Below are 20,590 nucleotides of genomic sequence, written 5' to 3' on the forward strand. Positions count from 1 at the left end.
TCGAATGTCTTAAAATAGTGCGTCCTAACTTATTGGATGTAATATTTTGATTCATTTGATATAAGTGAACCTTAATTTTCAAAATCAAAATATTGTAAAGAGGATTACATTTTAAATTTCCGACATTAAGGACATTTTGATAATCAATTAGGTACCAATTTTTGGGCGTTACGAGGGTGCTAACCCTTCCTCCTACGTAACTGGATCTCGAACCCGTTTTCTGATTTTCGTAGACCAAAACTAATGATTTTAAAACAAAATGTTTTAAAAGGTGATCCAATCACACCTAAAAAGATTGGTGGCGACTCCCATTTTCATTTTTAAAATCGATTCCCATTTTCCAAAACTCGATTTAAAAATAGTTTCGACACATAATATGGATTAAAAAATAAATATTACACATATAAAAATTTTATTTACTAAATATAACATATTTCTAATGATTATTTGATTTTATGAATAAAAGAGTTATTAATTAAAAAGATAAATTAAAAATTAAAAATTAAAAATAATATATTTATTAATTAAAATATTTTTTGGAGTAACGTTAAAAAAAATTATAAATGTGCTTAAAAAAAAGGAATTGAACCTAAATCTCAAAGATAAAATAATTATTATTTAATCATTTAACTAAAAGAGTTGATATGTTAAAAACATTGATTAAAAATCTAAAAAGCTCAAAACAAAATGAAATAAAAAATATAAATGAGAGATGAATCGAAGTTGGGATAAAAAAACAAAACCATTAACATTATCTGACAAAAAAAATTGATTATATTAAAAAAATTCAAAAAAAAATGTCATTTAAAAGTAAAACGCATCCAATTAGATTTTTTTCACTCTCTCCTTAAAATCGACTTATTTTCTTAAATTTTCATAAAATCGACCTAGCCGCAAAACATTTTTTTTTTACATATATGACTAATTTAAAGGATTTTTTATTTAAAAAATTGAGATGATTAAATTTTTTAAAAAATATTTAACGGGTTAACAATTACACTTATTATTATTATTTATAATTATCTTAATCTTGAATTTTCCCTTCCATTGCTATGTTACCGAAAATAGTAAGGTTCAAAACAAGGAAACCAACTTGCAAGGTAAGTTACAGAGTATTCTTGTGTCAATGTTGAAAAAGAGTGACCTTTCAAGTCCCATGGCAACCACATACCTCGGAAAGCTAATGCTTAGCTCTGAAAATGGAGAATCAGATGAAGAAGAAAAATGGGTCTCTCACTATTCATCCAACCATCAAATACTGTTAGTTGGTGAAGGGGATTTCTCTTTTTCTTTGAGTTTGGCCAATGCTTTTGCCTCTGCCTCTAACATTTGTGCTTCTTCCTTGGACTCCTATGGTAATCAAACACAAACGAAACAACCCTTTTCTTTATGAAATGTTTTATTGCTTTAGCTATTTACACCAAAGTTTCTTTCTTCTTTTTTTTTTTTCATAATGGTGTGCGTTTTTGTTCCTCAATCGAGAAAGGGTTTGACAATTTTTTTTTAATTTAGTTGTTAAGAAATCTTTTTGATCTTGTGGTTAAATAGATATTTTGATGAAGAAATACAAGAATGCAATTTCAAATTTGGAAAATCTTGAGAAGCTAGGGGCATGCTTACTACATGAAGTGGATGCAACCAAAATGAAGCATCATACTGACTTAGCCAACCGAAAGTTTGATCGAATCATCTTCAATTTTCCACATGCTGGCTTTCATGGAAAGGAAGATAATCCCCATATCATTCGGTAAATTTCCTCTTTGCAATTTCATATATGATTCTGGGATTGCTTTCTCATTTTTCTAAATGTGTATTTAGTGTCCGGGGATATATATGTTCATGCATGGCATCTTCTAACATTTTCGTATCATCAATTTCTTTGCTATCCTTTTTAATTATACCCAAGCTTTTAAAGATACATAAATGGATAGAGAAAATTTACATGAATTTCTGCCGTTATTTTCTCTATATAGAGGGTCCTTGAAGGGTCATATCTTTATACCTATGTCTAGAAATGTGTCAGGTGCAAGTGTCTGACACGATTGCCTTGAAGAATAAAATGAAGCGTCTGAGCGACATAATGGTGGTGTACTAATATTACTATGTGTCATTTTCGCTTTTCATCCGTGATGTGATTAAATAAGTCTCTTGACTGCACTTCGCCCTAGGAATTAGGAGGATCAAACATTTTATTCCTTTTCCATTTGGAGGGAATTAAACCATGAATGTTGTCATAAAATGACAGGAAGTTCATACTTATGGTATATTCCAAATCTGAGATGTAATATTGATGCTTGATTCAAGCATCAAGAGATCATATGTAAGTATTTAGTTGTCTCTTTGGCTTCCGCAATCCACACTCTGTTTTTCACAATTTTGCTGTCTAATACAGGATGCATAGGAACCTTGTACAAGGTTTCTTTAGAAGTGCAAGGGGCATGCTTCGAGCTAATGGTGAAATTCATGTAAACCACAAGACCAACACTCCATTTTCCTTATGGAATCTTAAGAAATTAGCTTCTGGATGCTCTCTGGCATTGATTCAGCGGGTAGATTTCAATGTAGAAGATTACCCAGGATATCACAACAAGAGAGGGGATGGTTCAAGATGTGATGAACCCTTTCCTCTTGGCAAGAGCAGCACCTTCAAATTCGGCTTTTGCCCTAGAGCTAAGAAGGCGTCTAAAGCAACCGAAAGATGGGGTTCAATGTGTAAAAAATCTCAGCATTTTCAAACCATTCCAATGCCAATGCAGCTGCATTCAACTTCTGATTTCAACTATCATCGAAGCAATCATACTGTGAATCGCATCCCACTGCATGTTAAACTGCATCCTATCATCCCTAACCAGAATCAATACTCCGGGGTCTTCGATAGAAACTTTAATGATTTTGTCCTAACATGTCAAGCGAATAGCCTGAGGTCTGCAAGATATGATGGTCTAGGAAGCTTGAGGCATGGTCTTGACAGACAATTGGTAGAGGTGCCGAGACCCTTGAATGGTAACTTGCCTTACATGCATGAGCACAAGCATGAGCATGAACGAGTGAGGCATAGTCTTGACAGACAAGTGGTAGGGGTGCTAAGAACCATAAATGATAACTTGTATTACACGTATGAGCATGAGCAAGCAAGGCATAGTCTTGACAGACAAAGGGTAGAGGTGCCAAGAACCTTACATGGTAACTCGTATTACATGCATAAGGATGAAAATAGTCTTGACAGACAAATGATAGAGATGCCAAGAACCTTAAATGGTAACTCGTATTACATGCATGAGCACAAGCCAGCGAGGCATAGTGTTGACAGACAAATGGTAGAGATGCCAAGAGCCTTGAATGGTAACTTGTACAACATGGATGAGCATGAGCATGAACTTGCCCATATTAGCAATTCGAGGCCTCATCTTCCCAGGGCGCTTGCATGTCAAGCCTACCGGCTGAAAGTACCTAATACTCGGGATGTTCTTCGTTTGTAAATGCATGGAATCTACTGCTTTTTTGTCTGTGCCAGTTACATAGTGCATCAGCATAAAATGACGAGTCATACAACTTGCGATGCTGACCACGTAAAGTCAGAAATGCTTAACCTTCCTCCGAAACTAGTTATATTTTGTCTATGGAACATACAATGTAATGCTTAAGTACGAGTATTGGGGTTAAATTGATAAATTTTGTAAATGTTGAGCGTCAAATTTGTTAAATTTTTTAAAATTAGAACTAAAATGACAAATTTTGTAAACATTGAGGGCAAATTTGTTGAATTTTTAGATTTAGGATCAAATTAATAGAATGTGTAAGCATTAGATGGCTAATTTTGTTACTAAACCAAAAATAAAAGTTCACATCAATTCACAATAGTTAAAATATTTAATTTTGAAAAGTTTAGTGATTAAATCAAAAAACTTAATAGTTAGTTGATTAAAATAGAACGAAATATATGGTTGAGTGACTATTTTTATGGTTTATTCATAAAAAATAATTTTTTTACTCATAAAAAATAATTTTTCATCATTATTTAGTAAATAAAATTTAAAGGATGAACTAATTTACAGGTTTCAAAATATATATGAATTAATATGCTATTTTTTCAATAAAAAGACCGAAATAAAATTCACCCTTAAATACAGGAGTTTTCTAATAGGTGAGTTTGGATGGACGGTGCATTTACTTGTGGTTAGTGTAAAAATAGCAATGACAGTGAAATTAAAGACTATAACGATACTGTAACGTAAAACGAAAAGTAAGCTAAATGCATTGCACCGCACCCAATTGCCTATCCAAACCCACTTACTTCCAAGAATGTATCCACTTATAATTTGAGGAGAGTATCCATGTAAGCATGCAACTTGTTTAGATGTAGTCAATAATCATATGAATTTAGAATTAGTTAGGCACTAAGCATCGAGTAAAGCAAAGCATGCAACTTGTTTAGATGTAATCAATAATCATATGAATTTAGAATTAATTAGGCACTAAACATCAAGTAAAGCAAAGCAACCAAAGATACCCGTACTTAAGCATTACATTGTATGTTCCATAGAAAAAAGATAACTAGTTTCAGAGGAAGGTTAAGCATTTCTGACTTTACATGGTCAGCATCATAAGTTGAATGTACTCTGTCATTTTATGCTGATGTACTATGTAACTGGCACAGACAAAAAAGCAGAAAATTCCATGCATTTACAAACGGAGAATATCCCGAGTATTAGGTACTTTCAGCTGGTAGGTTTGACATGCAAGCGCCCTGTGAAGATGAGGCCTCGAATTGCTAATATGGGCAAGTTCATGCTCATGCTCATGCATGTAGTTGAAGTTACCATTCAAGGCTCTTGGCATCTCTACCATTTGTCTGTCAACACTATGCCTCGCTGGCTTGTGCTCATGCATGTAATACGAGTTACCATTTAAGGTTCTTGGCATCTCTATCATTTGTCTGTCAAGACTATTTTCATGCTCATGCATGTAATACAAGTTATCATTTATGGTTCTTGGCACCCCTACCACTTGTCTGTCAAGACTATGCCTCACTGCATGCTCATGCTTGTGCTCATGCATGTAAGGCAAGTTACCATTCAAGGTTCTCGGCACCTCTACCAATTGTCTGTCAAGACCATGCCTCAAGCTTCCTAGACCATCATATCTTACAGACCTCAGGCTATTCGCTTGACATGTTCGGACCAAACCATTAAAGTTTCTATCGAAGACCCCGGAGTATTGATTCTGGTTAGGGATGATAGGACGCAGTTTAACATGCAGTGGGATGCGATTCAAAGTATGATTCCTTCGGTGATAGTTGAAATCAGAAGTTGAATGCAGCTGCATTGGCATTGAAATGGTTTGAAAATGCTGAGATTTGTTACACATTGAAACCCCACTTTTGGTTGCTTTAGTCGCCTTCTTAGCTCTAGGGAAAAAGCCGAATTTGAAGGTGCTGCTCTTGCCAAGAGGGAAGGGTTCATCACATCTTGAATCATCCCCTCTCTTGTTTTGATAACCTGGGTAATCTTCTACATTGAAATCTACACACTGAATCCATGCCAGAGAGCACTCAGAAGCTAATTTCTCAAGATTCCATAGGGAAAACGGAGCACTGGTCTTGTGGTTTACATGAATTTCACCATTAGCTCGAAGCATGCCCCTTGCACTTCTAAAGAAACCTTGTACAAGGTTCCTATGCATCCTGTTTTAGTACAACAATATTGTCAAAAACAGAGTGTGGATTGTGGAAGCCAAAGGGACAACTAAATACTTACATATGATTTCTTGATACTTGAATACAAGCATCAATATCACATCTCAGATATGGAATATACCATAAGTATGAACTTCCTGTCATTTTATGACAACATTCATGGTTTAACTCCCTCCAAATGGAAAAGGAATAAAATGTTTGATCCTCCTAATTCCTAGGACGAAGTGCGGTAAAGACACTTATTTAATCACATCACGGATGAAAAGCGAAAATGACACATAGGAATATTAGTACACCACCATTATGTCGCTCAGACGCTTCATTTTATTCTTCAAGGCAATAGTGTCAGACACTTGCACCTGACACATTTCTAGACATAGGTATTAAGATATGACCCTTCAAGGACCCTCTATGTAGAGAATCATAAGACCAACATATTCAACACTCAAATAACGGCAGAAATTCATGTAAATTTGCTCTATCCATTTATGTATCTTTAAAAACTTGGGTATAACTAAAAAGGATAGCAAAGACATTAATGATACGAAAATATTAGAAGATGCCATGCATGAACATATATATCCTGGACACTAAATACACATCTAGAAACATGAGAAATCAATCCCAGAATCATATATGAAATTGCAAAGAGGAAATTTACTGAATCATATGGGGATTATCTTCCTTTCCATAAAAGCCAGCATGTGGAAAATTGAAGATGATTCGATCAAACTTTCGGTTGGCTAAGTCAGTATGATGCTTCATTTTGGTTGCATCCACTTCATGTAGTAAGCATGCCCCTAGCTTCTCAAGATTTTCCAAATTTGAAATTGCATTCTTGTATTTCTTCATCAAAGTATCTATTTAACCAAAAGATCAGTAAAATCAAAAAGATTTCTTAACAACTAAATTAAAAGAAAAATGTCAAACCCTTTCTTGATCCTTCATAAAGAGGAACAAAAACGCAGCACCATTATGGAAAAAAGAAAGAAAGAAACTTTGGTGTAAATAGCTAAAGCAATAAATCACTTTATAAAGAAAAGGGTTGTTTCTTTTGTGTTTGATTACCATAGGAGTCTAAGGAAGAAGCACAAATGTTAGAGGCAGTGGCAAAAGCATTGGCCAAACTCAAAGAAAAAGAGAAATCCCCTTCACCAACTAACAGTATTTGATGGTTGGATGAATAGTGAGAGACCCATTTTTCTTCTTCATCTGATTCTCCATTTTCAGCGCTAAGCATTAGCTTTCCGAGGTATGTGGTTGCCATCGGACTTGAAAGGACACAAGAATACTCTGTAACTTACCCTGTAAGTTGGTTTTCTTGTTTTGAACCTTATGTAAGAGAGGAATTAAAGCGAAAGTTAAAGTAAATTTAAGATAATAAAAAAAAACAAGTTTAATTTTAACACAGGATAAATATATATATTTTTTAATTTATTCACTTAAAATTTTGAAATTAAAGAAAAAAAAACTAGCTCAGTAATAATGTATCTTTAAAAAGGTTAAAAGTACCTTAGAACTCCATGATAATTAGATCAAATTAGTTCTTTTATTATTTAATAAATTAATTTAGTCTTTACATTATTAAAATAAATTAAATAAGTCTAAATTGTAATATAGCTAACTTTTGGTCTATAGAAAAATGTCTTGAATTTTTGTCCAGGTGTAGTTCAATTCTAAACAAAAAAATTTAATTTATACAATAATAAAAACTTTAAAAATAATAACTCTACCAATAGTAAATGACATTGTTTAAATAATAAATGTTAATTCAATTCCAATTTGGCTTTATTTGATTTTTTTTGATAATACACAATCTAAATTGATTCATTTAATAGTAGAGTGACTAATTTGATCAGGTCTCAAAGGGACCTCTCACGTACATTCACCCTTGAAAAATAATGTTGTAATGAATTTGAATCTAATAAAAAAATTTTAACATTGTTAGTGTAACACCCCTTACCCGTATTCGACGCCGAAACAGGGTACAAGGTATTATCGGACTCGTCACACAAATCGAAACAGGGTACAAGGTATTACCGGACTCGTCACACAAACTTTCACACAATTTCGAGTCATCAATTTGCGTCCAAATTAAAACCATTTGCAAATACTCATAAAGTCCCTAATACGGACCTACGAGGCCTACAACATGCATTGGAAGTGTTTCGAGACTAAACCGAGAACTTTAGAAAATTTTGCAACACTTAGAAAGATTTCTGCTAAAACAGGGGTCACACGCCTATGTAGGCAGGCCGTGTGGTCACACACGTCCGTGTCCCAACCCCGTGTGACTCTCTGCTTTTCACCCAAGAACAAATTGAAGACACACGGCCAAGTCACACGCCCGTGTGCTAGGCCATGTGGTCGATTTAAAATTTATGATTTTTTATTAAATAGGTGTAGACTTCACACGGCAAGGGCACACGCCCGTGTTCAAGGCCGTGTTGTTCACACAGCTAAGACAGACCCCCGTGTCTCTGCCCGTGTGCTCAATTCTGAGCATTCTGTTTCTTAAAATTAAGGTGCAAGGGACACATGGCCGGAACACATACCTATGGGGTAAGATGTGTAGACAAAAATAAGGCTATTTACCAAGTCATTTTGCCTCCCTATAATGCACACACCCACACCCTATAACATAGCACCAATTCAAGCACATACATACAATAAAATCAATCACAACCAAGACATCAACACATCATTCACATGCTACCATTTATCATACACAAACATCACATACTTATCAACTCAAATCATGTAAATTCTCACAGCCATGAAAGGCATCATCATATAAATTGCTTATACCAATAGTAGCTAATTTCAAATGACTTTATACAAAATAAGCTTTTAACCAATATAAGCCGACACATTTGGCCAAATTAATTATGACACATAACAAAATGACCAAGTCCTCTATACATGCTATAATTCAACATGTTGAAATCATTGGTACCAAAAAAATTGTTGATAGTGTGAGTGGATCTCCGACAATCTCCGATCCCCGAGCTAGCTTGGTGACACTATAAGATAAGGGAAAGGAAAGGGAGTAAGCTATATAGCTTAGTAAGTTCCTATGCAAATAATAAGCATCATAGCCAAACATTTAACATACAATTAACATGATGAAAATTTGCATGAATGTTATTAAAATCTTATAGTCATAACTTACTCAATCGCAACCTTACCAAGGGTTCATCACATGTCGAGCACATTACATATGAGTTTTACGTACATACATGTACCAACTCGCAACATAACCATAGTCTTTCACAACTTTGACATTCCCATTGAACACTCGGAATATTAACGGATACTTAGAAATCTTGCACAAAAGTTCCATATATGTAGCCAAAGCTACCTCACATATCATAATACATATAGGCTCATTTTCAAGCTATTCTCGGGCTTGCTCACACAAGCTGTTAGTCAGGACATAGCTACACAGTGCTGCTCACACAAGCTGTCAGGTATCAGCAACATATACCGGCATACCCAGCCACTGGTAGAACATACGAGACCAGCACCGAGATTACATAAACACATAGGTTCCTAGTGACATTTCACTCGTATCATATTCTATTCCTAAGGTTCAACCGGAATTTCTCACTTGTCAAAACTTTGTCGAATACGTCCAAAGAGTCAATCACAATTCATACAATATTAAAACATTTAAAACATAAATATAACAATGCATTTTTTACATACGAACTTACCTCGGTACAAAAATTAGTAGAATTTGACCTAATCGTCAAACACTTTATTTTTCCCTCGGTCTAAGTCCAAACCTCGTTATTATTGATCTATAATAACAAATTAAACTCATTTAATAATCACATTGTTCAATTCAGTCCAAGAATCATATTATGGAAAAATTACATTTTCCCTTAATGTTTCACATTTTTACAATTTAGTCCCTAGGCTCGTAAAAAGAAATGTATTCAATTTCTTCAAAACCCCAGCCTAGCCAAACCATTTTCATACTCATACTAGCCCATATTTTGCATTTAATCACACTTTTACTACTCATTTTTTTAACTTTTACAAATAGGTCCTTTTTTACATTTCTATCGAAAATCACCTAGCAAAAGTTATTTATCTTACATCTAACATACATTTTATACCATTAGGAATCAAAATACACAATTATCCATTATGGGTAAAAATTTAGACTTTGATTTTTTCTTGAATTAGTGGTAGAAATAGATAGATCGGGTTACAACGACTTCAAAAATGTAAAAAGCATTAAAAACAGGGCAAGAACGGACTTACAATCGAGCTTGGAAGATGAACAAACCCTAGCTATGTCTTCCTTAGTGATATTCAGCCATGGAAGAAGAAGATGGACAAGATTTTGGCTTTATTTTGCTTATTAGTTCATTTATTAACCAAATGACCAAAATGCCCTTAACTTAAAACATAAAATTTCTCTTACTTCATGTCCATTTGTGTCCACTAACTTAAAAAATGGTCTAATTACCATATAAGGACCTTCAATTTAAAATTCCATAACAATTAGACACCTCTAGTTTCTAGAACACATATTTTGCATCTATTGTAATTTAGTCCTTTTTACTAAATTGAGTACCTAATCGATAAAATTTTCGAACGAAATTTTCACGAAACACTCCCATAAAACATAAACCATAAAAAATATAATAAAAATAAATATTTCTAAATCAGATTCGTGGTTCTGAAATTACTATTCCGACTAGACCCAAAATCGGTTGTTACAACTCTCCCCCTTTAGGGATTTTCGTCCGCTAAAATCTTACCAGAAAATAGGTTTGGGTACTATTTTCTCATAGCTTCCTTGGGTTTCCACGTAGCCTCTTCGACCTCATGTTTTTGCAATAAAAATTTCACTAGAGCTATACTTTTATTTCTCAACTGTTTAACTTCTCGAGCTAAGATCTTGATCTGTTCTTCATCATAAGTCATATCAGGTCAAACCTCAACTTCTGTCAGTGAAATTATATGTGAAGGATCTAATCGATAACAGCGAAACATAGACACATAAAACACATTATGAATCCTTTCTAACTCTGTCGGTAAAGCTAACTGATATGACACTGGCCCTATTCTTTCAATAACCTCATACGACCCAATAAAACGTGGACTTAACTTGCCTTTACGGCCAAATCTCAAAATCTTCTTCCATGGAGATACTTTTAGAAATACTTTATCACTAACCTGAAATTTTATCTCTTTTCTTTTCAAATTTGCATATGACTTTTGTCAATCTGAAGCAGCTTTCAAGCAATCACGGATTACCTTTACTTTTTCTTCCGTTTCACTAACCAAATCAACCCCGTGAATCTGTCACTCTAAGCTCTATCTAATAAAACGGAGTTCGACACTTGTGGCCATACGATGCCTCATACAGTGCCATCTTTATACTCGACTGAAAACTGTTGTTATAAGCAAATTCGACCAATGGTAGATATTTCTCCTAACTACCTTCGAATTCTAAAACACAACAACGAAGCATATCTTCAAGTACCTGAATTGTTCTTTTAGACTGACCGTTAGTTTGCGGATGAAATGCGGTACTAAAGTTCAACTTTGCACCCAAAGCCTCTTGTAATTTCTTCTAAAATCTCGAAGTAAACCTCGGATCTCTATTCGAAATAATAGAAATAGGCACCCCATGCAATCTCACAATCTCAGAAATGTACAATTCAGCTAACTTATCAAGTGAGTAGTCAGTACGTACCGGAATAAAATGAGTCAATTTTGTCAATCTATCAACAACAACCCAGACGATATCTTTCTTTTTCGGAGTCAAAGGTAAACCCGTCATGAAGTCCATCGTAATTCTATCCCATTTCCACTCGGGTACCATCACTGGCTGAAGTAAACCCGAAGGCACTTGGTGTTCGGCTTTTACTTGTTGAAAAATCAAACATCTAAATACGAATTCAAAAATATCTCTTTTCATACCTGGCCATCAATACAATCTCTTCACATCATTATACATTTTCGTACTACCTGGATGAACTAATAAACAACCACTGTGTGTCTAGTTTAAAATTTTCTGAATAAGTTCATCATTTTTCGATACACATACTCTATTCTGGAACATCAAACAATCATATAAACCGATCCGAAAGTCTGTATCACTACCCTATTCACACTGAGCTCTTTTGACTTGCAATTCACTATCATTTTTCTGAGCTTCACAAATTTGCTAAATAAATACCGGTCTAGCTCTCAACTCGGCCAAAATTGAACCATCATTAGACAAGGTCAATATCGTATTTATAGCTTTCAAAGTAAATAAGGACTTTCTGCTCAAAGCATCTGCGACTACATTTTCCTTTCCCAAATGATAGTCAATCACTAGTTCATAATCCTTCAGTAACTCGAGCCATCTCCGTTGTCGCAAGTTCAGATCTTTCTGAGTCATCGAATATTTTAAACTCTTATGATCAGTAAAGATATGGCATTTCTCACCATACAAATGATGGCGCCAAATTTTCAAAGCAAAAACGATGGCAGCCAATTCCAAATCGTGCGTCGGATAATTCTTCTCGTGCGTTTTCAACTGTCTCGAAGCATAAGCTACCACTTTTCCCTCTTGCATCAACATACAACCCAAACCATACAATGAAGCATTGCTATAAATTAAAAATTATTTTCCCGATTTAGGTTGTACTAAAATCGGTGCCTCAGTCAGTAATGCTTTCAATTTCTCAAATCTTTATTGACATTTTTCGGACCATTCAAATTTAACATCATTTTGCAACAACTTGGTCATAGGAGTAGCAATCATCGAAAATCCTTTAACAAAATGTCAGTAATAACCGGCTAAGCCTAAAAAAATTCTAACTTTAGATACATTCCTTGGCAGTTTCCAATCAACAATTGCCGAAATCTTACTTGGATCAACCTAATACCATCACCTGAAACAATATGTCCCAAAAATCTGACTTCTTGGAGCCAAAACTCACTTTTACTGAATTTAACAAACAATTTCTTATCTCTCAATGTCTGCAATACAATTCTCAAGTGCTCGGCATGCTCGAACTTGTCTCAAGAATAAATCAGGATGTCATCGATGAACATAACCACAAACTTATCTAAATATGGTCGAAAAATTTGATTCATCAAGTCCATAAAAACAGCAGGTGAATTAGTTAGCCCGAAAGGCATAACAAGAAATTCATAGTGCCCATACCTTGTCCTGAAAGCAATTTTCGGCACATCCGACTCTATAACTCTCAACTGATAGTAGCCAGATCTTAAATCAATTTTTGAGAATACCGTTACTCCTTTTAACTAATCAAACAAGTCATCAATCCTCGCAAAGGATACTTGTTCTTTATAGTTACCTTGTTGAGCTGTCGGTAATCGATACAAAGTCTCATAGATCCATCTTTCTTCTTTACAAATAACACTGGAGCACTCTAGGGAGAAAAACTCGGTCTCGCAAAACCCTTATCTGTCAACTCTTGCAACTGAGCTTTCAATTCCTTCAATTTAGTTGGAGCCATCCTATACAGAACAATCGATATCGGTGAAGTACCGGGTATTAAATCAATAGCAAACACCACTTCTCTGACCGGTGGTAACCCCGACAACTCTTCAGGAAACACATCCGGATATTCACAAACAATCGACACTGATTTAATTTTCAATTCAGACATCTTTGTATTCAACACATAAGCAAGGTAAGCTTCACAACCTTTCCTTACGTACCTCTGAGCAGACATAGACGAAATCACAATAGACAATTCATTTTATTCATCGGTTTCAACCCAGAGAACCTCACCCTTTTCACATTTCAATTCAATAGTTTTCTGTCTACAATTTACTATGGCATCATGCAATGTCAACCAGTCCATAACCGAAATAATATCGAATTCATCAAATGGAAACAACATTTTAGTCAGCCGGAAAACAGTGACCTCGAATCATCAAAGGACAATTCTTGCAAACTTTATCAACTAGCACATATTTGCCTAAAAGGTTTGACACTTTAATCACAAATTCAATAGACTCAACAGGCAAACTCTTACTAGATACCAAATTCACACAAACATAAGAATGAGTTGATCCAGGATCAATCAATGCAATAGAATTAGTATCATAAAGAGAAAATGTACCAGTAATCATATCGGGAGATAACGCATCCTAACGAGCATGAATGACATAAGCCTTAGCAGGTGCTCTGGCCTCAAATCTCATGGCTGTGTCTTTCGTCACACCTTTACTGCTAGTTCCATTCCCGATATTCCTCGATGGCCTACCCCTATTAGTACTATTACTCAGCCTTTGTAATAGTCCGATTTTAGGCCTAGTCGGAACAGTGATTTTGGAACCACAAATTCGACATGGTAAATTTTATTTTTATTATATTTTTATGGTATAAAATGTTTTGGAATTTTTTTTTGAAAATTTCATTCGAAAATTTTGACGTTTGGGCACTTAATTCAGTCAAAAAGACTAAATTGTAAAATTGCAAAACTTGAGTTCTAGAGGCTAGAGGTGTCAAATTGCTATGAAATTTTAAATTGGAGGTCCTTAAATGGTAATTAGACCATTGGTTAATTTTTTGGACAAAAATGGACATGAAATAGGTGAAATAGAATATTTTTAAATTAGAGGCATTTTGGTCATTTAGTAAACAAATGAATTAAAAAGCAAAATAAAAGCCAAAATTCCTTGTCATCTTCAACCCCTTGGTTGAATGTACCATAAGGTTTTTTTCAAGCTTTCGAAGCTCCATAGTAAGTTCGTTCTTGCCCTGTTTTTAATGATTTTCACGTTTTTGAAATCCTTGTAACATGATCTACCTATTTCTACCATTTATTTGAGCTATGATGAAGGTATAGGTTTTGAACCATGTTATAAATTTGTGTATTTTGATGTTTAATGGTATATTATGCATGTTTATGGTTGGAGAAACAACTTTTGCTAAGTGATTTTCAGTGAAAATGCCTAAAAGGACTAAATTGTAAAAGTTATAAAATATGTAGTAAAAGTGTGTTTTAATGGAAATTGTGGGATTTTATAGTTATGAAAATGGTTAGGTTAGGCTTACGGTACAAATAAATTGAATGAAAATCATTTTACGAGCCTAGGGACAAAAGTGTAAATATGTCAAACTTTAGAGGCAAAAATGTAATTTTTCTATAGTATGATTTTTGGGTCACATTGAATAATGTGACTAATAAGTGGGCTAAATTTGATATTATAGATCAAGAAAAATAAAGTGCGAGTCTAGATCGGGGGACAAACAAATATTGGACAAATAGGTCATTTTCGCAGTTGTCACACTCGAGGTAAGTTTGTATGTGAATAATGCAATGCTATATTTATGTTTTAAATTGCTTTAATATTATATGATTTATATGATTGAATTATGAGCAAATTCGATAATGCCAAGATAACAAAAAAGTCTCGGTTGAACCTTCGGAATAGATAGGATACAAATGTCATGACATTAGGGTTATGTGTGATTTTGTGTAAGAGCATATCTGGGATATGGAATCGATATGTGATTTCATGTAAGACCATGTCTGGGACATGGCATCGATATTTGATTTCATGTAAGACCATGTCTAAGACATGGAGTCGATACAAGATATCGTGTAAGACCATAGTTGGGCTATCAGCATCGACATATGCGATCCCATATAAGACCATATCTGGGATATGGCATTGGCATCTTACTATGTGTATGAGACTTCCTGGGTATCCTTTAGTATTCCAAGTGGTTCAACGGGTAATTCAAATATTATGCCAAAGATATGAAAAGATATGACTGTGTTACTAGTTCGTATAGGTATGTACATAAAGTTTATAAGCATTAGCTTCATGATATTATGAGTTCATGACCATTATGAAAGTGAATTTAAGTTAATCTTGTGAATAAGTATATGACATGTATATGGATTTGGTCTTTTGGTTATATGTGTTATTATTAATGTGGCCAAATGTGTTGGCCTATAATGGATTATTGTTCAAATTATACATAGCCACGAATGATGGCCTATGTTGATTACTAGTTTATTCATGTGTTAATGCCTTCTTGTGGATGTGATGTTAATATGATTTTAATGGGCTAAGTATGATGTTTTAAGCATGATAAATGATGGCATGAGAATGACATATTATTGTCTTAGTTGTGAGTGTTTGGTTGCCTAAGTATGATATGTTTTGTGCCTTTGAATTGATATGAGTGCATGTGTGATTAAGGGTGGCAAATGGCTTGGTAAATAGCCTTGTCTTTTGTCCACACGGTCCGCCCCATGGGCGTGTGATCCGACTGTGTGTCCCCTGCATCTTAATTGTTGCAAAACAGAATGCTTAGTATCGAGCACACGGGCATGTGTCTCCGCTGTGTAACAGACACGGCCTAAGCACACTAGTGTGTGACTTGGCCGTGCGACCCTAATTTATTGATGACATCATAGATAAAGAGTTACACGGGTTAGGGACACAGGTGTGTGTGACCACACAACCTGCCCACGCAGGCTTGTCCCAAGCCACACGTGCGTGTGACCCTTGTTTTTATGAAAAATTTACTAAGTGTTGGGAAAGTTTTCAAATTTCTCGGTTTAGTCCTGAACCACTCCTAATGCATGATTTGGGCCTCATAGGCTTGTTTAAGGGACGACATGAATGTTTTTGAAAAGTTTTAAATTTGAGTGGAAATTTATGTCTCTGTTTCGTATGTTTGTTTGAGTTTAAGTCCAATAATGCCTTGTACCTTGTTCCGGCGTCGAATATAGGTAAGGGGTGTTACAGCCTTGCACTCTGAAATTATTTTTTCTCAGCCATCTCAGGGAAATCTTGGATAAAATGCTCTTGGGAACCACACGTGAAACAAGCTCGATCATTCATCCTACACTTGCCGGGATGTCTTCTTCCACAATGCTAACATTTGAGTCTGTTAGACCTAACATTACCCACACTTGCCATTAAAGTAGCTTGAGATTTAAAACTCGAATATTGCTTCCCACAGTCTATATGCGAATACCTAGCTGATACATTCGAACGAGTATTCATTTCTCTAGATTTCTTTAACTGAGATTGAAATGACTTACTCATTGGCCTTTTTCTTGCATCTCTAGCCTCACTCTCGGCCTTTCTTTTATTTTTGCTTAGCTCTTCAGCTTTGCAAGCTCATTCAATCAATACAACAGATTCTTTTAGTTCCAAGATTCCAACTAGCAGTCAGATGTCCTCATTCAGCCCATCTTCGAACTTTTTACACATAATAGCCTCAAACGAAACACACTCTCAGGCATACTTACTAAACTTGACAAATTCTCGCTCGTACTCTGTCACTAACATTCGACCCTGTTTCAGCTCAAGAAATTCTTTACGTTTCTGATCGATAAACCACTGACTGACATATTTCTTTCAAAATTCCTCTTGAAAGAACTCCTATGTAACCCTCTCTCTCGATACCATAAATACTAGTGTCTTCTACCATTGATATGTTGTGTCCCTAAATAACGATATAGCATATTTCAAGCATTCTTCGAGTGTACATGATAACTCATCAAATACCTTGATAGTATTCTCAAGCCAAAACTTGTCTCTCTCGGGGTCATCATCTATACTAGCCCTGAATTTCTCAACACCTTGCTTTCGAATCTTATCAACTGGAGGCTTATTTTGTCTTACCAAATCCACACCTTGAGGAACTATAGGAATCGGTTGGGGATAAGGAGGGGGTGGAGGATGTTGAGCATTCGGATTTGTTCGAACAAACTCCGAATACCACTAATTCATCATGTGGAGGAAGGCTTCCCTAGCCCCTCCTCTCTGACTGACCCTAGGAGGTCTATTTTCAGATGACGCTGCCCCTTAAGCGAGAGCCGGCGTATTAATTTCTACATCATTAGCTACAGCTAGGTCCGGATCCATTTACTATATGAAAACACGTTTTAAAATTGATAGGAGTCACCACACTATCACAATTCGTATATGGCATGTATAGCTAGACTATTACATACGCTACGCTAGTCTGAGAATTGACTAAACCGTAGCTCTGATACTAATAAATGTAACACCCCTTACCCGTATTCGATGCCAGAATAGAGTACGAGGCATTACCGGACTTGTCACACAAACTTTCATACAATTCTGAGTCATCAATTTGCGTCTAAATTAAAACCATTTGAAAAAACTCATAAAGTCCCTAATACGAGCCTACGAGACCCACAACATGCATTGGAAGTGGTTCGAGACTAAACTGAGAACTTTAGAAAAATTTGTAACACTTAGAAAAATTTCTGCTAAAACAGGGGTCACACGCCAGTGTGGGCAGGCCGTGTGGTCATACATGCCCTTGTCCCAACCCCGTGTAACTCTCTGTTTGTCACCCAAGAACAAATTGAAGACACACGACCAAGCCACATGCCCGTGTGCTAGGCCGTGTGGTCGATTTAAAATTTATGATTTTTCATTAAATAGGTGCAGACTTCACATGGCCAGGCCAAACGCCCATGTTCAAGGTCGTGCCATTCACACGGTTGAGACACACGCCCTTGTCTCTGCCCATATGCTCAATTCTGAGCATTCTGTTTCTCAAAATTAAGTTGTAAGGGACATAGGGCTAGAACACATGCTCATGGGGCAAGCCGTGTGTCACACACGGTTTAGACACACGCCCGTGTGTCCACCCGTATGGACAAAATAAGGCTATTTATCAAGCCATTTTGCCACCCTGTAATGCACACACCCACACCTTATAACATAGCACTAATTCAAGCACATACATACAACCAAATTAGCTACAACCAAGACATCAACACATCATTCACATGCTACCATTTATCGTACATAAACATCACATACTTATCAACTCAAATCATGTAAATTCTCACACCCATGAAAGGCATCATCATATAAATTGCTTATACCAATAGTAGCCAATTTCAAATGGCTTTATACAAAATGAGCTTTCAACCAATATAAGCCAACACATTTGGCCAAATCAATTATGACACATAACAAAATGACCAAGTCCCCTATACATGCCATAATTCAAAATGTTAAAATCATTGGTACCAAAATAATTGTTGATAGCGTGAATGGATCTCTGACGGTATCCGATCCCCGAACTAGCTTGGTGACACTATAAGACAAGGGAAAGGAAGGGGGATAAGCTATATAGCTTAGTAAGTTCTTATGCAAATAATAAGCATCATAGCCACACATTGAACATACAATTAACATGATAAAAATTTGCATGAATGTTATTAAAATCTTATAGTCATAACTTCCTCAATCACAACCTTACCAAGGGTTCATAACATATCGAGCACATTATGTATAAGTTTTATGTACATACTTGTACCAACTCGCAACATAACCATAGCCTTTCATAACTTTGAAATTCCCATTGAACACTTGGAATATTAATGGATACTCAAAAATCAAGCACAAAAGTGCCATATATGTAGCCAAAGCTACCTCACATATCATAATACATTTAGGCTCGTTTTTGAGTTATTCTCGAGCCTGTTCACGCAGGCCGTCGTCAGAACGTAGCTACACAGTGCTGCTCACACAAGCTATCAGGTATTCGCAACATATGCCGGCAGACCCAGCCACTGGTAGGATGTACGAGACCAACACCCGGATTACATAAACACATGGGTTCCTAGTGACATGTCACTTGTATCTTATTCTATTCCTAAGGTTCAACCGAGATTTCTCGCTTGTCGAAACTTTGTCAAATACATCCAAAGAGTCAAGAACAATTCATGTAATATTAAAGCATTTAAAACATAAATATAACAATGCATTATTTACATATGAACTTACCTTGGTATAAAAATTAGTAGAATTTGACCTAATAGTCAAACACTTTGTTTTTCCCCGGTCTAGGTTCGAACCTCATTTTTCTTGATCTATAATAAAAAATTTAACTCATTTAATACTCACATTGTTCAATTTAGTCCAAGAATCATATTATAGAAAAATTACATTTTTCCCCTAATGTTTCACATTTTTATAATTTAGTCCCTAGGCTCGTAAAAAGAAATGTATTCAATTTCTTCAAAACCCAAGCCTAGCCCAACCATTTTTATACTCATACCAGCCCACATTTTTCATTTAATCACACTTTTAATACTCATTTTTGTAACTTTTACAAATAGGTCCTTTTTGACATTTCCATCGAAAATCACCTAGCAAAAGTTGTTTATCTTACATCTAACAAACATTTTCTACCATTAGGCATCAAAATACACAATTATCTATCATGGGTAAAAATTTATACTTTTATTTTTTCTTGAATTGGTGGTAGAAATAGAAAGATCGGGTTACAACGACTTCAAAAATGTAAAGAGCATTAAAAACAGGGCAAGAACAAACTTACAATCAACCTTGGAAGATGAAAAAACCCTAGCTATGTCTTCCTTAGTGATATTCGGCTATGGGTGAAGAAGATGGACAAGATTTTGGCTTTATTTTGCTTATTAATTTATTTATTAACCAAATGACCAAAATGCCCTTAACTTAAAACATAAAATTTCTCTTACTTCATGTCCATTTTTGTCCACTAACTTAAAAAATGGTCTAATTATCATCTAAGGACCTTCAGTTTAAAATTTCATATCAATTAGACACCTCTAGCTTCTAGAACACGTTTTGCATCTATTGCAATTTAGTCTTTTTTGCTAAATTAAGTGCCCAATCGATAAAATTTTCGAACGAAATTTTCAAAAAAAACTTCCATGAAACTATAAATCATAAAAATATAATAAAAATAAAAATTTCTACGTCGGATTCGTGGTCCCGAAACCACTGTTCCGACTAGACCCAAAATCGAGTTGGTACAGTTAGTAACTGGACTTACATTTATAAATCTAATAAAAAAACTAAATTTTTTGAAATAAAAGTAAAAGGATTCAATTCCAAACTTACGAA

At 35.2% G+C, this 20,590-nt stretch overlaps 2 protein-coding genes across 2 annotated transcripts; one reads left to right on the forward strand and one right to left on the reverse strand.

Annotated features, from left to right (window-relative positions):
- The first annotated feature begins 1,076 nt into the window (after nt 1–1,076).
- Nucleotides 1,077–3,682, forward strand: LOC107917093 (uncharacterized). Its single transcript, XM_016846477.2, has 3 exons — nt 1,077–1,355; nt 1,549–1,747; nt 2,393–3,682. Exons 1-3 carry the CDS (start codon nt 1,127–1,129, stop codon nt 3,477–3,479), a joined length of 1,515 nt encoding a protein of 504 aa, XP_016701966.2. The 5' UTR covers nt 1,077–1,126; the 3' UTR covers nt 3,480–3,682.
- An 805-nt stretch (nt 3,683–4,487) lies between these two features.
- LOC107917062 (uncharacterized) lies at nt 4,488–7,050 on the reverse strand. Its single transcript, XM_016846454.2, has 3 exons — nt 6,764–7,050; nt 6,357–6,555; nt 4,488–5,683 (listed from the first exon to the last, which is right to left on the reverse strand). Exons 1-3 carry the CDS (start codon nt 6,960–6,962, stop codon nt 4,684–4,686), a joined length of 1,398 nt encoding a protein of 465 aa, XP_016701943.2. The 5' UTR covers nt 6,963–7,050; the 3' UTR covers nt 4,488–4,683.
- Nucleotides 7,051–20,590: the final 13,540 nt, after the last annotated feature.

Source organism: Gossypium hirsutum, chromosome A01 (assembly GCF_007990345.1).
Source record: "Gossypium hirsutum isolate 1008001.06 chromosome A01, Gossypium_hirsutum_v2.1, whole genome shotgun sequence".
Lineage (NCBI taxonomy): Eukaryota > Viridiplantae > Streptophyta > Magnoliopsida > Malvales > Malvaceae > Gossypium > Gossypium hirsutum.

What these genes read in the sequence shown, in the direction of transcription:
- LOC107917093 (XM_016846477.2), top strand. Translation starts at nt 1,127, where the DNA reads ATGTTGAAAAAGAGTGACCTTTCAAGTCCCATGGCAACCACATACCTC. An exon ending in TTCTTCCTTGGACTCCTATG is followed by an intron (nt 1,356 to 1,548) that starts GTAATCAAACAC and finishes GTGGTTAAATAG; the next exon opens with ATATTTTGATGAAGAAATAC. An exon ending in GATAATCCCCATATCATTCG is followed by an intron (nt 1,748 to 2,392) that starts GTAAATTTCCTC and finishes TGTCTAATACAG; the next exon opens with GATGCATAGGAACCTTGTAC.
- LOC107917062 (XM_016846454.2), bottom strand. Translation starts at nt 6,962, where the DNA reads ATGGCAACCACATACCTCGGAAAGCTAATGCTTAGCGCTGAAAATGGA. An exon ending in TTCTTCCTTAGACTCCTATG is followed by an intron (nt 6,556 to 6,763) that starts GTAATCAAACAC and finishes TTGGTTAAATAG; the next exon opens with ATACTTTGATGAAGAAATAC. An exon ending in GATAATCCCCATATGATTCA is followed by an intron (nt 5,684 to 6,356) that starts GTAAATTTCCTC and finishes GTACTAAAACAG; the next exon opens with GATGCATAGGAACCTTGTAC.